The following is a 22,565-nucleotide window of genomic DNA, read 5'->3' on the forward strand; positions in this document are numbered from 1 at the left end:
GTTTCCGAATCCAGGCGACTCTCTCGCCGAGAGAGGTATGGGGAGTTGGGGACAGATTAGCGCCTGGATATCCACGAACAATATAATGCGATGGCTCTGATTGGTTCATTAGTTATAACGGACTATTTCATTGGGTATTTTGGTTACGAGTGCGCTGGGTTCCTTAGCATCATGGCTGTTGTTTACATCATGGCCGACCAGAAGTTATTTTGGCAGCAGCTGGTGTTTTAAGTCATTGAATGGCACACAAGAAATCGATGTTTGCTTAATTACCATATAACTTATTGTAAGTATTATGTCCACGTTGAAGGATGATAGCCTATAAAGTCAATTTTCCGATTTAGGCCTATGGCTAAACCTCCAAATAAAATACTAATAAATCAGTTAAGTACGGTCAATATAGAATTGTAGGCTATTGCTCAGATGTGTGATTTTGATTTGTTACAGGGCAAACTCTACAATTAAATTTTTGCCTACACTAGAAAGATTATAAATGCAGAAGTTTGGTCTACTACTATTATTAGTTTCATTTATATATATATTATACATAGTAGCCTAGTAAAGGCCTAGTCTTTCTTTACGGTACTGGTCGATGGTTGTAGATGCAATGATATCGATAATCTTGTATGGGATTCAAATCAGCGATGTCTAGTTAATGATTTAGCATCCGTTATTCAGTAACAAATTGATTCGCAAACAATACTGCATAGCATAAACCAAAAATCTAGTAGGCTATAATAGTTCGAATCTGCACACATGGACAAATTTCTCTGAAGTTAATCAATAATTTTCCAATTTTACCTTGCTCAACTTGCTGTCTAATTGAATACATTAAAGTTGCAATTGCAAATTTTCAAGTCATATTTTTAAAGGGGATCACATGGCTAAGTGGGTAAGACGCTAGCTCGCTAGCCTGGAGGTCGGGTGTTCGATCACCGCATTGGCCGAGAAAGTTCATCCAGATTTTCCGGCGTGGTTCTCCCTTGTCAGTGATGCAGGACGGAGGGGCTGACAAGGAAAGCTGTCTAGTCGTTCAGATGGGACGAAAAACCGAGGTCCCGTGTACACATTGGCGTGCACGTAAAAGATCCCTTGGCAGTTGGAATTCGATATAAGAGTAGGCCGTAGTGCCGCTGTCCGGGCAAAATTTCCCTCATACCATACTGTATGGCGTATGCCCGTCTTCATTAGCCCAGGTTAGGAGCAGAACAGTAGGACGTTAAAAACTCCATTTCATTTCATTTCATATTTTTAAAATGTATTAAAATAAAGCCTTAAAATAGATGGTATCCATAAACAGTCCTACCTTGTTAAAGAATAATCCTATTAATCCTATAATTTGCTATTGCCAGCTGAGAAATTGGCAAAAATATCATTTTTAACTTCAAATTCTAACGTTGGAAAATGGCTGCCCCATGTTGTCAATAGCAAAACAGGGGAGGTAATTGTGTTGTTATTTCCTGTGTCATAGATTTTTAAGGGTGGGAAATAATGCCCATGATCGTATAATAGTGATTTGATAACCTACTGAGCAAAAGACATAGAAATAATTATGTTTTGGCTTTCTTAGAAAATTTGAAATTCTCGCTTTAACAGGTCTATGTGCAAAAGCATCAAACAATAAATATTATTTCTATGTATTTTCTTCAGTTTTACATTATTTCTATATTTCAGATGTTTAAACAGTCATAGTTAAGCCCAGAAAAATGGATACAGGTTAAATTGCCAAAGCCTTGCGTCTATCATGAATACAGATCTAGACCATCTGACACACAGCTTAGACGATCTGTCAGTCAAAAAACAATTACCGCGACGTCAACAAACACAAAAACCCATTTTAAAATACAACACTGAGATCTCCAAACCTGTTCAGCTTAGCAACCATAATGATGCCACTTCTGTTCAGCAAGATTCCCAACAATCACCTGTTTCTATTAATGGCGACCCCACGCCAGCTGCCGACCCCATATATAGACGTGGAGTCTCTCCAGGAAGACACGTCTATTCTATTAAATCTTCTCCAAATTCCACAAAACCAAATACTGTTTTGACTCCTATGAAACCAGGATCATCAAATCCTTATTCTAGACCACTTAGTGCCAAAGATGTTCAAACAGTTCATACGCATAGTAGAATCAAAAAGAGTCCAAGCACATCCATGATGAACAACCTGCCTAATGGTGGCATTGTACGTGAGGCGCATATCAGTGTCACAGAACAAGCTGCTCCCATACAACATAACACGTTCATGAGACCATCTAGCGCTGTTCACCGAGAATCACATCTTCAACGAGTTCAGTCTGCCAAAAAATTCAGATGTAAGATAGCTGATGCACAAAAGGTTGAACCGATTTCAACAGGCGACGAACCAGCTGTGAGTGGTAAAAACAGCTTCCGAGAAAAATTGGATAAAAAATCCATAACTTACAAAGCAGCATTATCTCAAGCAACCTCAGAAATAAAAGTTCAACCCAAGCCACCTACATCACCTCAAAAACATTCACGGCCACCTTCTAACAAAACACCCACATCCTTCGAAACGCTTTCCCGAGTCAGAAACTTAAATTATACTCCAACTAAGCCTTATGATGAAGTCAGTAACCTTTATTCCCATTCTCTAAATCCTGCTGCCATCTTGGAATACACCAGCACTAGACCAAATAATTCCACAAGCGGACAAAATTTTGGTAGCACCAACTCTTTACATAATATTCCTATTAACAAGACCAGAAGCTTAACTGCCACAACCACCCTTAACACCGAAATAAACTCTCACACCTTGATTAAACAACCATTGAACTCTGGAACAGTCTATTATAAAAAGGGTTCAAAAGCCGAGGAACGAATTCATGAACAGAGACCGAAAGCTGAAGGATCACTTTGCTTTACGAAGGAGAAAAGAATGGAGAAACCAAATATTGATGAGGATATTGATGAGATGGAAGAAGATGATGAATCTGAAGACTACACCCCATCAGGGTAGGTAACTTGTCTAAGTATTGTGTGAGTTACATGACAATGTGCATCCGTTGCTATACATGATTTTGTCCTTGCCATCAACTACATGTACTACGAGATTGTTGTTAAATTCAGTATTAGATTGTCACCAAGTATGGTTGCATGCAGGACAGTCCAATGAATTTCAGTCTAAAATTTTATGAGAGATATGTGGCCCACTTTGTTGCTCAACTGTGGAGGTTGGGTGTTCGATACCTGCATTGGCCGAGAAAGTTCATCCAGATTTTCCGGCGTGGTTCCCCCTTGTCAGTGATGCAGGACAGAGGGCCTGACAAGGACAGCTGTCTAGTCCTTCGGATGATATGAAAAACCCGAGGTCCCGTGTATACATTGAAATGCATGTAAAAGATACCTTGGCTGTTGGAATTCGATATAAGAGTAGGCGATAGTGCCGCTACCCGGGCAAAATTTCCCTCATAGCACACTGTATAGTGTATGCCCATCTTCATTAGCCCAGTATAGGAGCAGAACAGTAGGACGTTAGACGCCATTTCATTTTATTTGTTGCTCAACTGAGTTGTAAAGATAATAAACCAAAAACTGACAGGCTTTATTTGTAAAAAAATTGTACATGTATTCATAATTACATCCCACTTCTACTCGTTGCCACTGGCAACCTTTGATAAAATTGTCCTGTTTAATTGCTATACATGCATAAAAGAATCCGTGTATCAGAAAGAGTACTGTTCATTTGTGATACACAGATACTTTTATACCACTTTTATACGGTTTTAGATACCAGGTTTAACACGTTTAACCTCCGACCCAGATCGCAATTGATAACGATGGTTCTGAACAATGTACATGAAACAACTAGTCAAAATCATAGTAACAAAACAAAATGGGGGGAACTACATGGCAGTTAAAAAACATATACAATGACATTAAATTAACATAACAACATATTACAAAAATCAATTATTATACATATCAATTGGCATCTATTTCATAATTTGGTTTGATTTATATTAATATGCAAAATATATAAATTACAATATTGAATAATTATTTTAATTAATTGTGATGATAGAAGGCGCAGTTCTCTTGCTGGCATTGAAAATAAGCAGGATGAAAAAAACGCCTAGAAAGTCATAAACTTTATTACAAATAAATTTCAACGGAAGAACCATCCGCCGATGCATACTTTCACCAGGAATGACCCACGTTTCGCATTTCCTTTACACTACATTTAATAATATCGCAGTCCTCTACGCCATAGACAAGTTGTTTTGACAATGTGGTCTAAACAAACACGTGATTGTTTTACGCTCAGAGTATCATAGCAAGACGCACGTGTAAATACTACTCAGGTCGTCTCTCCACTGCGAAATCATTCTACCATGAAATGTAACGTGAGGCTCAGAAAGGGATAAATAATGAAAGAGCAGAAAGTATTTGTCACTTTTCGGTTGAAACGACTCGATAGAAATGTGATGTAAGTAACTTATTAGCACCTTTCCTCGGTGTATCGGTGAATATTAGGACAGTTTTGGTCGGGAGCCTCCTCGGCTGGGCCCCTCGACCAAAACTGTCCTGATATTCACCGATACACCTCGGAAAGTGTGCTTATAACTACTACTTAAATTGACTTCCCATCCAATGTACTAAATTACATCTTTCGAAAAATATGCAAATATATAAAGCAAATCTGTGCTGAGTAGTGAGTATAGAATATACAGTACACGTGAAGGCAATATTTGATAAACTAAGTCTTGTTTGTTATTTATAATATGACTAGTAATATTAGCCATGAGACTGTCACAATTTAATTTGTCATTCATTGATATTTCCTTGCTATGAATAATAATATTATTAATATTGTTTGAAATTAAATCAGAATATGAAATTCATCGCATTATGAACCCCTCTCTCTCACCCCCCCCCCCCATTATTGAATATATGCATTGATCGTGTTTGTCATTGTAGCATTATTTGTTTGTATATTATAATATTATAGAGAGAGATTGCCTGGAGATGGTGAAGCCAGCTGTGAAGATGATGATCTGGATGATGAAGATGATGGTATTGATGGATTAGATGATGACTGTGTAGAATCAGATGAAGAAGGTAAAATACTCTCATCTCTTTCCACATAGTTTCAGATCAGTGAGTTGAGTCATGTTTTATGGAAGGGAGGGTTGGATGACCGAATGGTTAGCACTTGCGCGCTGTATCATAAGGTCGGTCATTGAGTCAACTAGCGTGGTTTTGTTTCCCCGGTTGTACGTGACAAGGAGTAAGGTCGCCTGTCCAACCTCATGGGTTTTCCCTGGTTCATCCCGTTTCCTCCCACTGCTAAAGAGGCCTACGCACATGCAAATTATTAAAATAAAATTGAACCATGTGTTAGTCCTGAAATGACCTAGTTTGTGTTGAGTCGATGTTAAACCCTCTCTCTCTCTCTCTCTCTCTCTCTCTCTTTTTTAAAAAGAATTCAACCTTAAAACATGGATAAATTTATAGTCTTACATTTGATAACTGATCTATAAATTAGGATATTGTTTGAAAAACTGGTTTTGTGAGGTAAAGATATGAATTATTTTGACTGTTGTTAATTAATTTAATATTTCAGGTGAATCTGATGGTTACTCGATCACTAGTAGTCTGTCTCGTCAATCGGTACCTACTCGTACAATATCTACCGTTAAAGTTAGACGTCCTTCAACAGCCGTCTCTACTCGTAGCGTCAAAACTGATGCAAAAGTCAAACCATATTCCAGTACTAGTGATACAACTGTACAGTCAGGTCTTCGTCCTAGTCTATTTCCAAATATACCTCCAACTATAAACTTTATAGCTGAAAATGAGAAGGGTAAGAATTTGTTTATATGTGACTAGGTTTTTCAGTGAGTAAGGCACTGGCTCGCTAACCCAGAGGTTGTGGGTTCGATCCCGATGTTGAATGCAAAGGTTCCTCAGGATGTTACAGTCTGATTTCAGTGGTTCTGGACGGGGAGTGTCTGGCAACGAGAAAAAGATGTCTTGACATTTTAATTTACATTGTTTGCTACCAATTTTACACTGCCTTCTTTATCACCAACAAATATAGTATTAATGATAATTTTTTTTTATTTCTTCAGTGGAACAGTTGCCATGGGAAATACGTAAATTATTAAAATGGAGAATGAGTCCCATCACACCTAACATAGTCAAATCAGCTTTAGCTAGAGTCGGATTTCGAATTTCTAAAAGTAAGTTCTTAAATTATAGTAGTTACTTTACTTGATCAGAATTAGCCTTATTTGACTAAAAGATTACTTAAATGTCATGAGATTGTACAGTGTCAACATAGATTTTGGTAAGAAATATATTATTCCTTAGGCCTTATTCTTGAAAAATTAAACTAAATATTTTAAGGATGCTGCCTTTTCATTGGTTGATGGTTAAAATCCTAGTGCAAATTTGAGCTCTTAGCCAATGAATATGCTGCATTATTAAAATATTTTAGTTTAAATTTTCGTGAATAGACCCTCTGGTAGTTTGGGTATATTTTTCAATCAATGATTTAGATCACAGTAATTTAAGGCCACAATAATTTAAAGTTTTGTTCTTCAAGAACACATTAAAAATTTTATGTTCTATATCTTGGGTAAACAATGATAGTTTAAAAACCAAAAAATACTTAGTTACTCTTCTGAAAAGCTTTTACTTCCAGAAGTTTTAAAATTCTAAATAAGATATTTTTCATGAGACTTTTAGGGCTTTTTTATTTATCAAGATACATTGAATGGGTTTGGCCTAATGAAATATATCCTTGCATCTATTCTCAGAGAATCATGATTGGTTGGGATGTTTTGGTAAACACATGAAATCACAGGGTTTTAAAGCTATAAAAGAATATCAGAAGGTAAGTTCACTTTCATTCCATTGGGTTCTGTTGTAAAGTTAGTGGGTTGATTGGGGGGGGGGGGGGGCGAACGGTCAAACGAGTGCGCTTTATATCATAAGAAATGAAATGAAATGGGGTTTAACTTCCTACTGTTTAAATCATAAGGTCTGTCATCGAGTCAAGTGGCATGGTTTCAATCCTACACTTGTACATGACAAGGAGTAGGATCACCTTCCTAACCTTCTGGATCTTATCCAAGTCTTCTGCCTTCTTCCCACTTATAAAGACTCCTGTGCAGAAGCAAATTATTAAAATAAAAGTGTACCATATGTTAGTCACGAAGTGACCTAGTTTTTGTTGAGTGGACATTAAACCCCATTTCTCTCTCCCGGTTAGTACTTTTCATTTCTAAATCTGTTTACAAATATAGTTAATGTTTTTTGCAGACAATCAATTTTCTTTTTCTTTTTTTTTGTAGTTAAATCATTTTCCTGGAACTTTCCAAATTGGTCGTAAAGATCGATTATGGAGAAACTTAGCAAGGATGCAGGTTCACTTTGGAAAACGTGAGTTTGGATTTTTCCCACAGACATATGTTCTACCACAAGATCTAAAACTTTTAAAGAGAGCTTGGGAAGATGGTGGCAATAAACAGAAGTGGATTATTAAACCGGTTAGTATACTATTCTAGATAGACCGGTTGCTCCTGGATCTTTTCGCTTGTTTTGATATTTGTTGTTTATTGCTTGCAGTGTCTGTGTAGTTTGAGTCTTGTCTGCAGGTTTTGTTTTATCGGTTTTGTTTGTGTGTAGTGCTGTCGTCCTGCACTTACTAATAGAGCAAGAACTTTCGGTGGCATTAAACTATTGTAGATGGTAAACTGATATTTGAAATGTAGCAATAGTCATGCTGGTTGAACAATTTTCTCTTTGACGTCGTATAATTTCCTTTAAACCTCTAGTTAACGCCCATTACATATGTAGAAATGGACAATTTTCTCTTTGACGTCGTATAATTTCCTTTAAACCTCTAGTTAACGCCCATTACATATGTAGATATGGACAATTTTCTCTTTGACGTCATATAATTGCCTTTAAACCCCATTACATATGTAGAAATAGCAGTGGTCAAATCAAGTGTTAGTATTGGAATATTCGATTCAGTGAAAATAATTTTTTTATGGAGTGCTTTCCATGCTATTTCATATTTCTGGAAACTATTAATCTTTCAATTCAGTATATTTTCCTTTATCTGTATGTTTCTTTTGGAACATTAGCTGATTTCATGGAATCAATGAAAAAAATATTTCATATGGGCTAAGAGAACAAGATCAAATTCCATTACTTTTAATTGACATTGAATAACATATCGAATAGCCTTGAGAACTATTTGAATTCTAATATTTAAATATTTATGTGAGCAGTTATAAATAGGTAAATAATAAGTTTTCACTTTTGAAGGGCCACTCAAACTGCATTCACATTGATATTACCGAAAAGAATTTACACAACGACAGCATTAGAATTCCTGCATAATGATGAAACGGATTGAACCGTTCGTGGCACTAAAATGTGTCACATGAACCCCAGTGTGAACAAAATATAAGAAAAATGTCCAGATCTTAATATAATCCATTTCTGATGACAGAAATAAACATTTATCCGTTTATCCTGATCCTCAAAGTATTTTAAGAACCAATAAACAACAAAATTAGATTGGTATTAGATTTATATCTGAAACCAGATTTTACAATTCAGATTCTGACTTCTTTTTTTTTTCTTTTTTTAAGCCTGCTTCTGCTAGAGGTATTGGAATCAAAGTTATTCATAAATGGAACCAAATACCACGACGACGACCTGTCATAGTTCAAAGGTTAGATCAATCTTCATTCAGATAAAATCCTTAAAATCTCTATTTAAATATATATCCTTGGATTTTGTCAAATAATTTATTGTTAGTCTTCTTTCAATTTTAGCTCTGTTACATCATGTTAAGTTGGAATGAATGAGTGTCTCTTCCTGAGAAAATAATGGAGCATGCTTGATTTTCGCAATCTCAAGATTAAAATGTTTTCTGCTTGCAGATATTTATCTCGTCCATATTTGATAAATGACAGTAAATTTGATATGAGGATTTATGTTTATGTCAGCTGTTATGATCCTTTACGTATTTATATCTATGAAGATGGACTCGCTAGATTCGCTTCATGCAAGTAAGATTTTACATTCAAAATTACAATAGAAGTCTTACAAAATAAATAAAAATGAAGAAATTAAAGTATTAATTACAGTTTCAGGCCATGGGCCTTTTTTTTTATCCCAAACAAAAATCATGCACCGGGTACAAGGTGTTTTAAGATGCATTATGTAAGAGCTAAATCCGCCTATTGCAGGTCTTATTTTTGACATGAAATCTTATATAAGTTATTAATTAGACATTTATTCACATGACAACCCCATGGGTGGCCGTGATAATGAATGGATTAGAACACATTTGCTGTATAATAATTTCACTCAGAATAAAGTAATTTGAATGAAATTTCCAGTAGATCATTTTTCATTATCTATTTTTAAACTATTATAGCCAGAACTGTCAGCTCTTTGTCTTAATTTTACATAATGTATCTTTACTTCCTTTATTATGTAATATTTGATATTATTTTAGGTATTCGTCATCAATGAAATCATTGAACAATAAATACATGCATCTAACCAACTACAGTATAAATAAACGTAATTCAGATTATCAGAGTAATACCGATGATTCTGTCTGTCAAGGACATAAATGGTGAGTAAATATATACATTAACATACATCCTAATTTGCTGCACCAACTAGGCTAATGAGGATGGACAAATAAGCCATAAAGTGTGCTATGAGGGAAATTTTGTTAAGGTTGTTTTATGTGCACACAAATGCGTACACTGGACTTTTATTTTTTCATACCATCCAAACAACTAGACGTCGTTACTTGCCAGACGAGGAACTTTCTCATCCAACACCGGGATGGATCTCTGGGACATCCTAATACCGTTATAAAGACATATTTATTTGACAGTCAAGTTCCTAAATGTATAGACTTATTATTGATTTGAAAATATATTCAAAATACCAGAAATAGAAATTCTGTAAGTAGAAAGAATATATGAAAGATTTGTTAGTCCAGTTCCAACTGCAGAATACTTAAGGGGATACTTGATTGAACATATTAGAATTGAATTCCCACTATAGTGACAGTCGTGTGAAAAGGGAGATTTTGGGCTACAATGTATGTGCCAACTGCATAAGAAAATCTTTCAACCAACCATGACAGCTGAAACATTTGTTGTGTTTATTACGTCTGATTCTACTCACACCACCTCCGTTTTCAGGACTGACAAAACTGTTACACGACTACATTCCGTGCCAATTGATTGCATTTCTGTCATTTCAGGACATTCCAGATTTACAATCGAGCATCGCCAAGATAACAGAATTAATCACATAAATTTTTGTAGGTTTTATATAATGAAATGAAATGTAATGGTGTTGAACGTCCGACTGTTCTGCTCCGACTGGGCTAATGAAGAAGGGCATACGCCGTACAGTGTGCTATGAGAGAAATTTTGCCCGGACAACGGCACTACGGTCTACTCTTATATTGAATTCCATCTGCCAAGGGATCTTTTACATGCATACCAATGTGTAGTCATGACCTCTGTTTTACGTGCCATCTGAACAACTAGACAACTGACAAGGGGGAACCACGTCGGAAAATCCCAACAAACTTTCTCGGCCAATGCAGGGATCGAACATGCGACCTCCAGGCTAGGCCAGCGTCTTACCTTTATATAATGTAATTTAAGTCTATGATTTATTTACGTAAATTAGATATATGGATAACTACAGGTTTTGTTATTATTATGTATGTGTCAATGGTTTATTTACAGGAGTTTGAAATCATTGTGGAGTTATATGAAGAAACAGGGTATAAATACAACTGCTATATGGGATACTATTAAAGACTTGGTTATCAAGACTATCATATGGTTTGTATTTTCTCTACATACCAGTACATAACATAAGAAAGCTGTCTGTAAATAAAGTCCACCCAAGTTCAGTATTAATAAAGTCCAGCCAGATATTCAATATTAAAAAAGTCTACAACATCTGTACTTGTCAGCTTAATAACATGCAAATAAATCCTTTTGTGTATGAATGAAAAATGCTTTTTTTTTTAGCTCCAGTCCTATAATAACTATGATTAAACATGCATTATGCTAGAGCTAAATCTGTCTATTGCAGGTCTTTCTTTAGGCCTGAAATGTTATACAAACTATTAATTAGACATTAATTAACTTATCCAACCATAATCAACTCTTGATGGCATCGGATACTCAAGATTTTAACTAGATTAGAACGTTTGCCATTTAAAAGTATCATTATGTCCAATTTTTTACTTTTCTTCTGATAGTTGAATGAACGGTATGATTGAGTCCTATATACAGAATGACTATTAAGTTTTTATTTTTGACTATCAATGCCAATAGTTCTATAAACTGTATGACTATGTTTTTTATTTTTGACTAGCAATGCCAATAGTTCTATAAACTGTATGGCTTTAAGTTTTTATTTTGGACTTTCAGTGCCGATAGTTCTATAAACAGTATGATAAAGTCTAATGTGAAAAGTCGTTACTCTGTACATGAGTTGTTTGGTTTTGATGTGATGTTAGATGAAGCTTTAAAACCATGGATTATAGAAGTGAATATTTCACCTAGGTATTTATAAATGTGTTGATTGATTATGATGTCTCACCCTCTATAATACTATAACACCAGGATCAAACACAGGACCACCAGGTTAGCTGCCCAGGGAACAGTAAAGGCATGGTCATTGGGATTGGATGGCTGTATGGTTAATGTGTGTGCATTGGATCGTAAGGTCTGTCATTGAGTCAAGATGCATAGTTTCGATGTACGTGACATGGAGTAGCGTCATCTGTCCAACCTCAGTGTTTTCTCCGGGTCCTTTGGTTTCCTCCCACTTCTAAAGACCCCTATGCACAAGCAAATTATTGAAATAAAATTGAACCAAATGTCAATCCCAAAATGACCTAGTTTGTGTTGAGTGGACGTTAAATACCATTTCTCTCTCTCTTTCTCTCATATCTTTGTAAAAACTGAATGAAATTGAATCATCTTTTAACTTTCACAATGTTATAATTTGCAAGGGATAGAACAGTCATATATTATTTGTATTTTATATTTCAGTCTTCATTCCAATTCTCAGTTAGATGTAAATATCAAGGGTCAGATGATTAAAGATTTGTTTAATATCGCGGGATTTCTGGTACCAGATAAACAAGATGTTGCGTATAGTTCATCATCCACACAGATAACAGATTTCAGGTACAACTTTTACAGTCAGACAAATAAATCCCATCAAAATATCACATGTGTGTATTAAAGATGCATTATGTAAGATTTAGATAAAGAGCTGACAGAATTTATTGATAATTACTTCATTCTGAGCGAAGATATCAATGTTTGGAGAAAAGCGTAGTCTCCATTTTCATTGCTACCAATAAATCAGTAGCTTCCTTCAATAAGTATGTTTATAGTTTATTTATCTGCCCAGTTACGAAATGCCACTTAAAGAATATTGCTACCATTGTTTCGATAATAAACAAAGTCTCAATTATCCATTTTTATACACCCATATTTCATGTGGATGTATTCTGTTGTCGGCCTTGTCCGTCTGTCCACAATTTGTTTGTGGACACTCTACAGGTCACAATTTTTATCTGATTTTGACGAAACTTGAAATATAGGTTTATATTTTTTTGATATTGGCGTAACTTCCTGGATTATGACTTCTGATTTTTAGATTTTACATTTTCGCTTGTGGAGTCTCTAGAGGTCACAATTCTGATCCGATTTTGACTGAACTTGAAATATAGATTTATATCCCAAAGATCTTGGTTCCTTTCGATATTGGCTTAACTTCCTGGATTATGACCCCTGTTTGTACGAAAAATCGTATTTTTAGCTTGTGGACCCTTGAAACTTGAAATATAGGTTTATATGCCAAAGATCTCAGTTCCTTTCGATATTGACACATGTCAGCTCATAAAATCCTGGATTATAACCTTTGATTGTACGAAAAATCACTTTTTTTTTAGCTTGTTCTCTGTCCATCTTTCAAAATGTAGGTGTATCTTGCATGGCAACCGCTTATTTAATTAAATTATTAAATAGCAATCGTGCTTCGATCCGTTCAAAATCACAACCATCCGATGCTCTAGATAGTTGATTATAAGGCTCATCTTGTGAATAAATTTTGTATTAATATTTGTTCCTGTATTCAAGAGAGTTCATGTAATAAAAATGTCATACCAAATGGTTTTCTGCACAAAAATAAACATTATTATATCGGTGATATGGTTAAAATATATTTGGCGCAATTTAACATCTTGGTATGGATTCAGAATTCTTGGAATATGTTAGGATGATTTTTCTCATCTGAAATTTTTTATTTGCAGTTCCCATGTGCCATCAACAAATTATTGTATGGATAAACGCTTATTTACATCTATATTTTCATCTGATGAACGAGCTAAACATGCTTACTATTGTCAGCGCAGTCAAGATGAGGTAATATTAAATAAGAGAAAATAATTTGTTTGCTTAAAAAAGTAGGTCTTGACCTCAAAACATGAGCACAACTTAATCTGTTCAACTATGAGGAAACCTGGTGTAAAATATGGAGATTATTTTTGGAGATGCTGATACTTTATAAATAGAATTTAACCAGTCAACATAACTGTAATAAATAAGATAAATCTGTCATTATTCCTGAAATCAAATGAAATGAAAAGGGGTTTGACAACCTATTTTTCTGCACCAACTGGGCTTATGAAGACGGCATACGCCATGCAAATGTGCTATAGAGAAAATTTTGTCTGGACAGCGGCGATACAGTCTACTCTTATATCGAATTCCAATTGTCAAGGGTTCTTTTCCATGCGAGACAGTGTGTACACGGCACCTCCAGGTTTGTTTTTTTTTTGTCCTATCTGAGCAGTGTTAGATATTCTAAATTTTCTACTTTTACTTTCAGCAAGCACTGTTAGACAGTGTTAGATATTATAGTTTTCTACTTTTACTTTCAGCAAGCGCTGCAGACAGTGTTAGATATTATAACACCTGATGACATGAGAATGTTAACATCAAGTATAGATGAAGATAGTCGTAAAGGAGGATTTCAGCGAGTATTCCCCACCCCTACCACACATAAATACCTCCGTCTATTTGAACAGCCCCGGTATTATAATCTATTATTAGATCAGTATATTAAACGCTTCAATAGGATGGAACAAAAAGGTATGTACTAAGATTCTGTCTTTTTTAACAAAAATGTGTACTATTTGGCGATTATTTACAGGATTATTTCCTCCAAAATTTTGCTTCTTCTATCTGAAGAGGGTTATATTTCGCAGTTGCCAAAGTCGATGTTAAAATATTGCTACCTGTTCAAGGGTCTTCTTAGTTTAAACCATTCTTAAAGATACTTTCCCGCGTACAAACTGTGTGATTTGATGATATATTTGGACTAAAATCTTATTCAAACTAATTAATCTATCAAAAACTTGCTTCAAATCCCTCTCAAAACTTTGTATTCGCTGGAATATAGCACAAGCTATAAATAAACTATTGTTTGATGCCATATTTGTCACCTAACTTCGTTGAGTAAGTGAGGGTCCATTTTTCAGAATTTATTTTTCATTACTTACTGTCCATTTACCATACATATTGAGGACTAAGTAAATTCTTAAATATTTTTTGTCAACGTTGACACCGCTCAATGTTCCCCAAACCACCTAACCATTTCAGCAAAAAAATAACAATGGCTCTCTCAGTCAAGCTAGCACACAATAAGCTGGCAGACATTGTCGGGTTGCCAGTTAGTGATACCCTGACATTTTTGCCCAGTGCTTGCCCCGTGGGACTTTTTCAGATAATCCAGTATTTTCTAAGAAGACTGGGCATCTATACTTTCCATTTTTACCAAATTTGCCATACTTTTTGAAAATAACCACCCGATAAATACTTTTTGGACAATTTTTAGTTTGTTTGACCAAAGGTATGAGAATTTTGCAATCTGATTAAAACACAGATCCTATTTCGTTTCATTCTTTATATATAGTTCAAAATTTCTTTTTACTTGTCTTTACTAAACTAGGATCTGGAAGAGTTGTTATATAACCCTCATTCTGGATGATGTTAGGGATTAACCAATGAAACAGTCTGTTACGGCGAGCTTTTGGCATGAGGTGAACAGAACTATGGGTAACCCACTAGAAACATCAACGCTGATTGGTTAATCAATTGTCTGACGTCATAGGGTCAAAAGCCGCTTGTATGACCTGTGACGCCACCTTCCACTACAACTGATCAGATCTTCGTGTAGTAGAGGCCATCAAAAGTATAAATAAAAATACAAAACGATATATAGATCTGTATTTTAAACAGATAGAGAATTTTAATATCTTTGAAGTTTTAGTTAAAGGCTATCATTTGGGATAGAGCAAAAAAAAAGGAATTTATTGACAATGATATTAGAGCAAATGATGATGACTTCGTTGCATCTAGTGTGACAAGACCCTGAATACGTTTCTGTTTATTATAGGAATAGCGTTATTATCATCATTCTGTGAAGACGACGAACATCTACAGAATCCATCAGAAAATCCTATACATCAATGGAATCCACCGAACGCGACAACGCTGACATATCGAGATCATCGTCTATTTAGTGCTCCGTTAAATAAACCAAATAAACTGGAAGCTAACACAAAACAAAGGTATGTACTGTTTATAATCTCCTCTTTCAACCAATAAACCAAATAAACTGGAAGCTAACACAAAACAAAGGTATGTACTGTTTATAATCTCCTCTTTCAACCAATCAAACAAATAAACTAGAAGCTAATACAAAACAAAGGTATGTACTGTTTATAACCTCCTGTTTCAACCAATAAACCAAATAAACTAGAAGCTAACACAAAACAAAGGTATGTACTGTTTATAACCTCCTGTTTCAACCAACGAAACAAATCATCTTGCTTTATGCACATTTTGAATCATGAATGTTTAATTTATTTTTATCAAAAAACCATTATAAACGTAAGTTCTCAAAGTTAAGATTTTACTCAAAATTGTTCCTATTATTTTAACTAAACTATAGCCCTTTATAAAACTTTTGTTGTTTTAATGTATCAAATACATCAATAAGAAACTATGTGCAAAGTTTTGTGTTTCTGAATCAAAGATATTTCTCATTAACAGTGATTGAAAGTTAAGTAAATTCTTAACTTATGTCTGAGAATGCTTTGTGAACTCGGGGGCCTGGCTATTGAAACCTTTATTGACTGATAGACAAATCGTCTTGACCTGACATTAGCATTTCCAGTCTGGCCAAATGAAGACCCTGCTTAGCAGTTGTTTATAAATGGAATCAGAAATGAGAAGAAATAAAATGAAATGGAGTTGAACGTCCTACTGTCCTGCTCCGACTGGGCTAATGAGATGGGCCGAAGCCCTACAGTGTGCTATGCGGGAAATTTTGCCCAGACAGCCTACTAATATATCAAATTCCAACTGATAAGTTTTCTTTTGTTTGTACGGGAAGGTGTACACAGGGCCTTGATTGTTCGTCCCATCCAAACGACTATATGCTGTCTATTGCCAGGCCCTCCATCCTGAAGTTATGAGATAAATACAAGAATAAAGTGTTAAAATTTATTAATTAACACCATTTTTTTTTTATAGTGCCTCAACTTCACAACTTCCAAAGATGCACAAAAAGATTCCCCGTGTAACTCCATTAAGATGTCTGTCTCAGTCACCCAGTACTTCATCTCTTCCATCCAGTCATCCATCTCCCTCAATAGCATCTTCAAGGTATCCAATAAATGGAGCCCGATGACAGTCCGTCCGCCTGCCCCCACTTCAGCATGAATTTTTTGGTCAGCACAAGATGTTTTCAACGAAGCGCTATTTAAGACATAATTTAAGTCTGCCGATATCAGGGAGAAAATCTAACGATACATGACATGAGCTAAACATGACTTTAAAATCAATCTGTCTCACATACACAGTTATAAATCATATCATCTTGCGGGCAGAAGGTCTGTCTTATAAACATGGCTTTCAATTTAATATGGTGAATTCTGTTGGTCACGTCTGTTTGATGTTTGAATAAGCCATAGTTTGTTAAATTAATCTACTTTTGGCTCATTTGCAGCATGTAATTATTATTTGTTGATTAAAACATGCATCAACTTGTCATCTAATCCTTAAAGATATTTTCCCACAAAAGTATTTATCGGGTGGTTATTTCCAATAAAAGTATGGCAAATTTGGTATATATGGAAAGTAGAAACATCCCGTCCATGGATTCCCTGAAAAACACCCATGGGGCGCATACAGGACAAAAATGTAAAGGTTTCCCTAACAGGCAACCTGACGCTTAGGGATGTCTGCTTGAGTGATGTCAGAGGTTGCATGCAAAGATTGTCTGATCTCTCAGCGTTAGGTAGCGTTTGATGTATATGTTGATGTATTCCTCGCGAATATAATGTTTTGAAAGGTATTTGAAGCAAAATTTTGATGAATTAATTAGTTTGAATATGTTTTTAGTCCAAATATATCATCAAATCACCCAGTTTGTACACGGGAAGGTATCTTCAACAGTCATTCCAAGTAAAGAGTATATTTCTTATTGAATATTTTTAAATTTTTGGGTGAAATCATGGCTATTCTACTGAAAACAGATCGTGATTGGTCATAATGCATCCTATTATAATTGGCTCCTGGTGTCAAATATGCTTTTTGCTCAAATATTTTTCTTCAGGTAATATTGACCTGAAACTCCGAGGCATTTAACATTTGACTGATAACATTAGAACATGTGGTATAGATATATTACACTGCACCATTTCAACTAGATTTCACAACTCTCATTTGCGAGCAAAAAACACAACTAAATTACTAAAATACCTTTTTTTTCTTGAAAAATAACTTGTGAAATTCTGTTGAAATGTTGCCGGATAACAACCATAGTGATTAGATCCATATCAAATATTCTAGTTAATACTTGGAGTTGAATAAGATATTTTTCTATGAAAATAAAAATTGCTCAAAAACCATCAGCAGCTTTATTTTTGAATATTATGTAATATTTATGTAATAAAATCATATTTAGTATTGATATATTTATATAACAGTTCTAACAAATTATTATTTTGGAAAACTAATCCAATCGTATGTCAACGTTAGGGTTGATCATATTGTTATTTTTGTGAAAGTAATATATATATTTCAATTTTAACCTTAAAGGAGATAAAACTCTTTGATTTAGGCCAATATAAAGTATTGATGTTGTTATTTTGATTAGTGATACGATGAGGTTCTATATGATAAAACTTTTGTTTTTGACAGATCAGTATGTGACCTGTGATAGCAAAATGAGCCGGAAGTCCTGAGTCTTTTACGATATGAACAAAAGTATTAAAATAGGCTAAAGATATCTTTTTATTGATATAGCACGAAAAGGTAAAAATTGAGATTTGACAAATAAAGCAATCTAAATTTTTTTTTTATATCTTTAGATTGTTTCGACATTTTTGTTCATATTGCCTAGGCTATCGTAAAAAATGACATGCGATTTTTGATTCGTTTTGCTGTCAAAGATAATATACAAGTTTGATTTTTGACTAAGAAAATCATTTCCTTCTTAACTTTGGTTTTATCTATAGACACATTGTCATCTTCCAAAACAAAGCCATATATAAAATCCATTGAATCGACAATTATAATTTTGACCTAAATTAAAAAGGTCTACTCCTAGCCATTTTAAGTATTCTTAATTTGATCTGTGCCTTGTTTAAACTAATTTTTAAAAACATTTTTAGACCAATTTTTTACTGAAACCTGTGATTATTTATATTTTATATTTTTTGCCAAAAATTAAGATACAGAAATTACAGAATGTCAAAGGTTGGTTTGTGAAATATTTATTAGATACATTTAGACATGAAGCAGTCCAGTTGCTTCAGTTTTAATTTGTCTGATAACTGGTTCATTTTGCTTCTTTCACAATGACTTTCTTTCAATTCAATTACTTGAGATCACTTGTATACAAAGCTGTTAAAAAATCAATAGTTTCTCACATTCAGTGTAAGATTTGATCAAATTACTTTGGAGCTCATCCGACATAAATTAATGTCGTACTGGACTAGAATTTGATGTTTGTTCATTAAAGAAAAAAGTTAGATCAACATTATTGTCTAATTGACATGATTATATCTGTTTAAAAATTGTAGGAATATTATAAAGTATTTTAAAATGGTATTTAAATTCAAATATGATTCCATATAACGATTATTTTTATTTGTCAAACAATTAATAACATAATAATTATATTTATATGTGGGTAGGCGGAGAATGCTATTTATTTTTTATTTAATATTTAGGTTAATTATCATTTGTATTTATTTCATGTTATATCAAATTATTTTTATTATTGAGAGCCACAGTGGGTATGACGCTGGCTCGCTAACCTGGAGGTATTGGGTTTGATCCCGGTGTTCCTTTGGATATTCAGGTGTGGTGTCCCCTGGTCAGTTGTGCAGGACGAAGGGTCTGGCAAGGAACAGTGTCTAGTCATTCGGATGGGACGAAAAACCGAGGTCCTGTGTACATGTTGGCGTGCACGTTAAAGACCCGTTGACAGTTGGAATTCGTAGTAAGAGTAGACCGTAACGCTTCTTTTTTTTGTGTAATAACTTGCATCATTATAATAACAGTAACATTATATAAACTAAGTTCCATGATGTCATGAAATTCCGGTATAAATTTCATAGTTTATTGAAAGAATTTAATTTAACTGTATTTGTATTAAGTCAGGTATTATTTTATGGAATAAGATTGAGTCACTTTAATATCTCAAGTAGTTTAAGATCTCAATTATTTAAGGGGTATAGATCGAATTACAGGTAAAGCCAAATAATATTTTATACTCTAGCTATCTGTTGGTGCTCTGATTTTTATGTCAAATACATGGGGTAAATAGATTGTATTTGTAAAAAGTAATTTTGATAGTTAACAGACCTAGAAATAATTTTATTAGATAAACCTAATCGTTTAAATTTTGAACATGTATAAAAATAAGAATAACAACAGACAAAGCTTTAAAGTAGATTTCCAGACTTGTTGATGGTATGTATGATATGTCAATATAAAGTGGGTACATAGCACTAGTTTAATATATAAGGATCTCATTGTAATGTAGTGGTGTTTTAGTAAGCTATAGTGTATAAGCGTCTGGCTAACATAGGCATAATCGGTTGACAACAGTGTTATAGTAACATAGATGTTACAGTGACCCTGTGGTGTATAGTATGAGTCAACAGTGTGGTAAATAATCAGATTATAAACTAAGGATTTAAAAATTAGAATTTTAATCCATATAAAAGCTGAATCTATAAACTTTTAATTAAAGTTTCCATGAATGTGTCATTTTTGAGTTGGGTTGGTCTCTGCTTCCACCCCAATCAAATCCATAAATTCCTTGATTCACGCTTGGTACATCACCATCCATGTCATCTAGGTGCCTTGATCTTCCCATCCAGTTAGCTACACTTGCCTCATCCATAGAAAACTTACGGTCAAGATATGTCATCTAAAGTCAGGTACAAGGCCTCATATTTAGATATTCTCAAAACTCTCAAAAAAATGATTTTTCTAAAAATTATTTTTCTAATAGAAATATTTTATATTTGATCCAAAGCGTGGTTTTTTTTTATTATAAATAATGATACCTGCTATCAGAGTTTATGTTATTGTGTTTTATAGAACCAGTATTTACATTTTTTTAATTTAATAATCCTAAGTGCTAAAATAAATTTGTGATATTTTTATTTTGCATTCCATAGACAATTTTCTTTCATTTGTTTGTACTTGTCTGTTATGTGTATATGATAGAACAAGAACTACTATGTATAAATATTTATTAGTAAAACAACTTTCATTCATTATTAATAATGCCATACTACCTTGTATTTCTGGTTCAATGTTTAATGCCCCTGTCTGGTTACTTGTTTTAAGTTTATAATTAAAGAGTGATTGTAAAAGTACTTTGTCTTTTTCCAGATTTATTTATCATAGGCGGGAGGGGTGGGTGGGACAAATGAGATCATTAGGTGTCTGTCAACTGGCGTGGTTTCAATTCCAAGCTTATATGTGACAAGGAGTAGGCTCATCTGTCCAACCTCATAGGTTTTCTCTGGGTCCCTCCCATTTCTAAAGACCCCCTAAGCGCAAGCAAATTATTAAAACGAAATTGAACCATATGTTAGTCCCGAAAGGACCTAGTTTGTGTTGAGTGGATGTGAAACCTATTTCTCTCTCTCCTTTATCATGGGGTATAATTAATATCGTTTTCTTTCAGGGTTTAAACCTAATAACATTCCAAATCATATTTCAACTTGCCAGATTATTTGTTTGTGTTTTTTTTTTAAGCTATATACTTGTTTGTCTTGTTTGTTGTTTTTTGTGCATTTCTCCTGTATCATTGATGTTACATGTTTTGTCTGATATTTTCCTAGTTTGTCGGTTTGTTATTGTGTTAGTATATAGGTATTTAAAATCTATAGTGTGGGGACTGTAAAATTATTTAATGCAATGAAGAGAATTTTCAATATCCTAATTTCAAATATGACCTCACAGAAATACCAGATCACTGGTGTTTGATAGATGGAATATAAAAATTGGTTGCCAGTCTTCAAAACACATTCCAGCAGCACCAAGTAACAGGAGCATTTATATGCTTAATGTTTGCAAATTTGTCAAACCTAGTCAGATTGTCAAAATCTGTGTAGCCTATAATTTGTCTCTGTTTTTAGTTAATATATGACAAAATATCCTTCATATAAATTGAATGTATATTACATAAAGGGGATAAATATTGACAATAGTAATCAATAACTTATTAATTTATTTATCTGATCTCTCAATTCAAGAATTATTTTTTATAAATGATTTCAAAGAAGTATTATCAATTTTATTTTTTTAATTTGTAGCTTTATTTAATAGATTTATAATGTATAAAAATATAAATTATGTATATTATTATTTATTAATCGTCTATCAGCATTAATTATGATATTATGAATGTAAATACATACCTACTGATAATTCATGCCTAAGCTATACAATTATACAACTAGTAAACCAAATATAAAGCTTGTATGATTGGTTTTTTTTCTATTCTCCAGCCATATAGCACAAAAACCTTGAAATTAACTGTCGTTCAAACACGCAATGTATCTTTGTGGGGAGGGGGTCCAGTGGTGGTGGGGTTCTTCAGCCTACCTCTCCCCCCCCCCCCCAACCCACCAGCCTTGAAAATATTTTGGATACATACATGCTGGGCGTTTTGATTAAAGAGAGAAATCCAACACCCCATTTCATTTATTATGAATTAATACGATGACATTGTAATTCAATTTCATTGATTCAAAGCTTTAATTGTGATCTCACATATCGTTGTTTGTCTGGCGAACCGACGAATCTGAAATATTTAAATTTTGAGAATTATGCGTTCTGTTGTTATCTCTGTGGCCATCAAATATTAACATTTATTTATGATTTAATATTTCATACATATACATCAGG

At 34.0% G+C, this 22,565-nt stretch overlaps 1 protein-coding gene across 1 annotated transcript; it reads left to right on the forward strand.

Annotated features, from left to right (window-relative positions):
- Nucleotides 1–154: 154 nt before the first annotated feature.
- LOC126807855 (tubulin monoglutamylase TTLL4) lies at nt 155–22,113 on the forward strand. The gene is made up of 17 exons (XM_050532695.2): nt 155–286; nt 1,675–2,979; nt 4,976–5,085; nt 5,591–5,830; nt 6,099–6,209; nt 6,789–6,865; nt 7,326–7,520; nt 8,637–8,719; nt 8,931–9,059; nt 9,512–9,634; nt 10,776–10,874; nt 11,472–11,606; nt 12,099–12,236; nt 13,370–13,481; nt 14,000–14,210; nt 15,517–15,691; nt 16,659–22,113. The coding sequence occupies exons 2-17, from the start codon at nt 1,745–1,747 to the stop codon at nt 16,813–16,815; spliced, it is 3,330 nt and encodes a 1,109-aa protein (XP_050388652.2). The 5' UTR covers nt 155–286; nt 1,675–1,744; the 3' UTR covers nt 16,816–22,113.
- The last annotated feature ends 452 nt before the right edge of the window (nt 22,114–22,565 follow it).

This window comes from Patella vulgata, chromosome 9, assembly GCF_932274485.2.
Source record: "Patella vulgata chromosome 9, xgPatVulg1.2, whole genome shotgun sequence".
Lineage (NCBI taxonomy): Eukaryota > Metazoa > Mollusca > Gastropoda > Patellidae > Patella > Patella vulgata.

Excerpts from the sequence above, each read along its gene's own strand:
- LOC126807855 (XM_050532695.2), top strand. The coding sequence starts at position 1,745 with ATGAATACAGATCTAGACCATCTGACACACAGCTTAGACGATCTGTCA. Across the intron at positions 7,521-8,636 it reads AGAAGTGGATTATTAAACCG|CCTGCTTCTGCTAGAGGTAT; the intron begins GTTAGTATACTA and ends TCTTTTTTTAAG. Across the intron at positions 11,607-12,098 it reads GAAGTGAATATTTCACCTAG|TCTTCATTCCAATTCTCAGT; the intron begins GTATTTATAAAT and ends TTTATATTTCAG.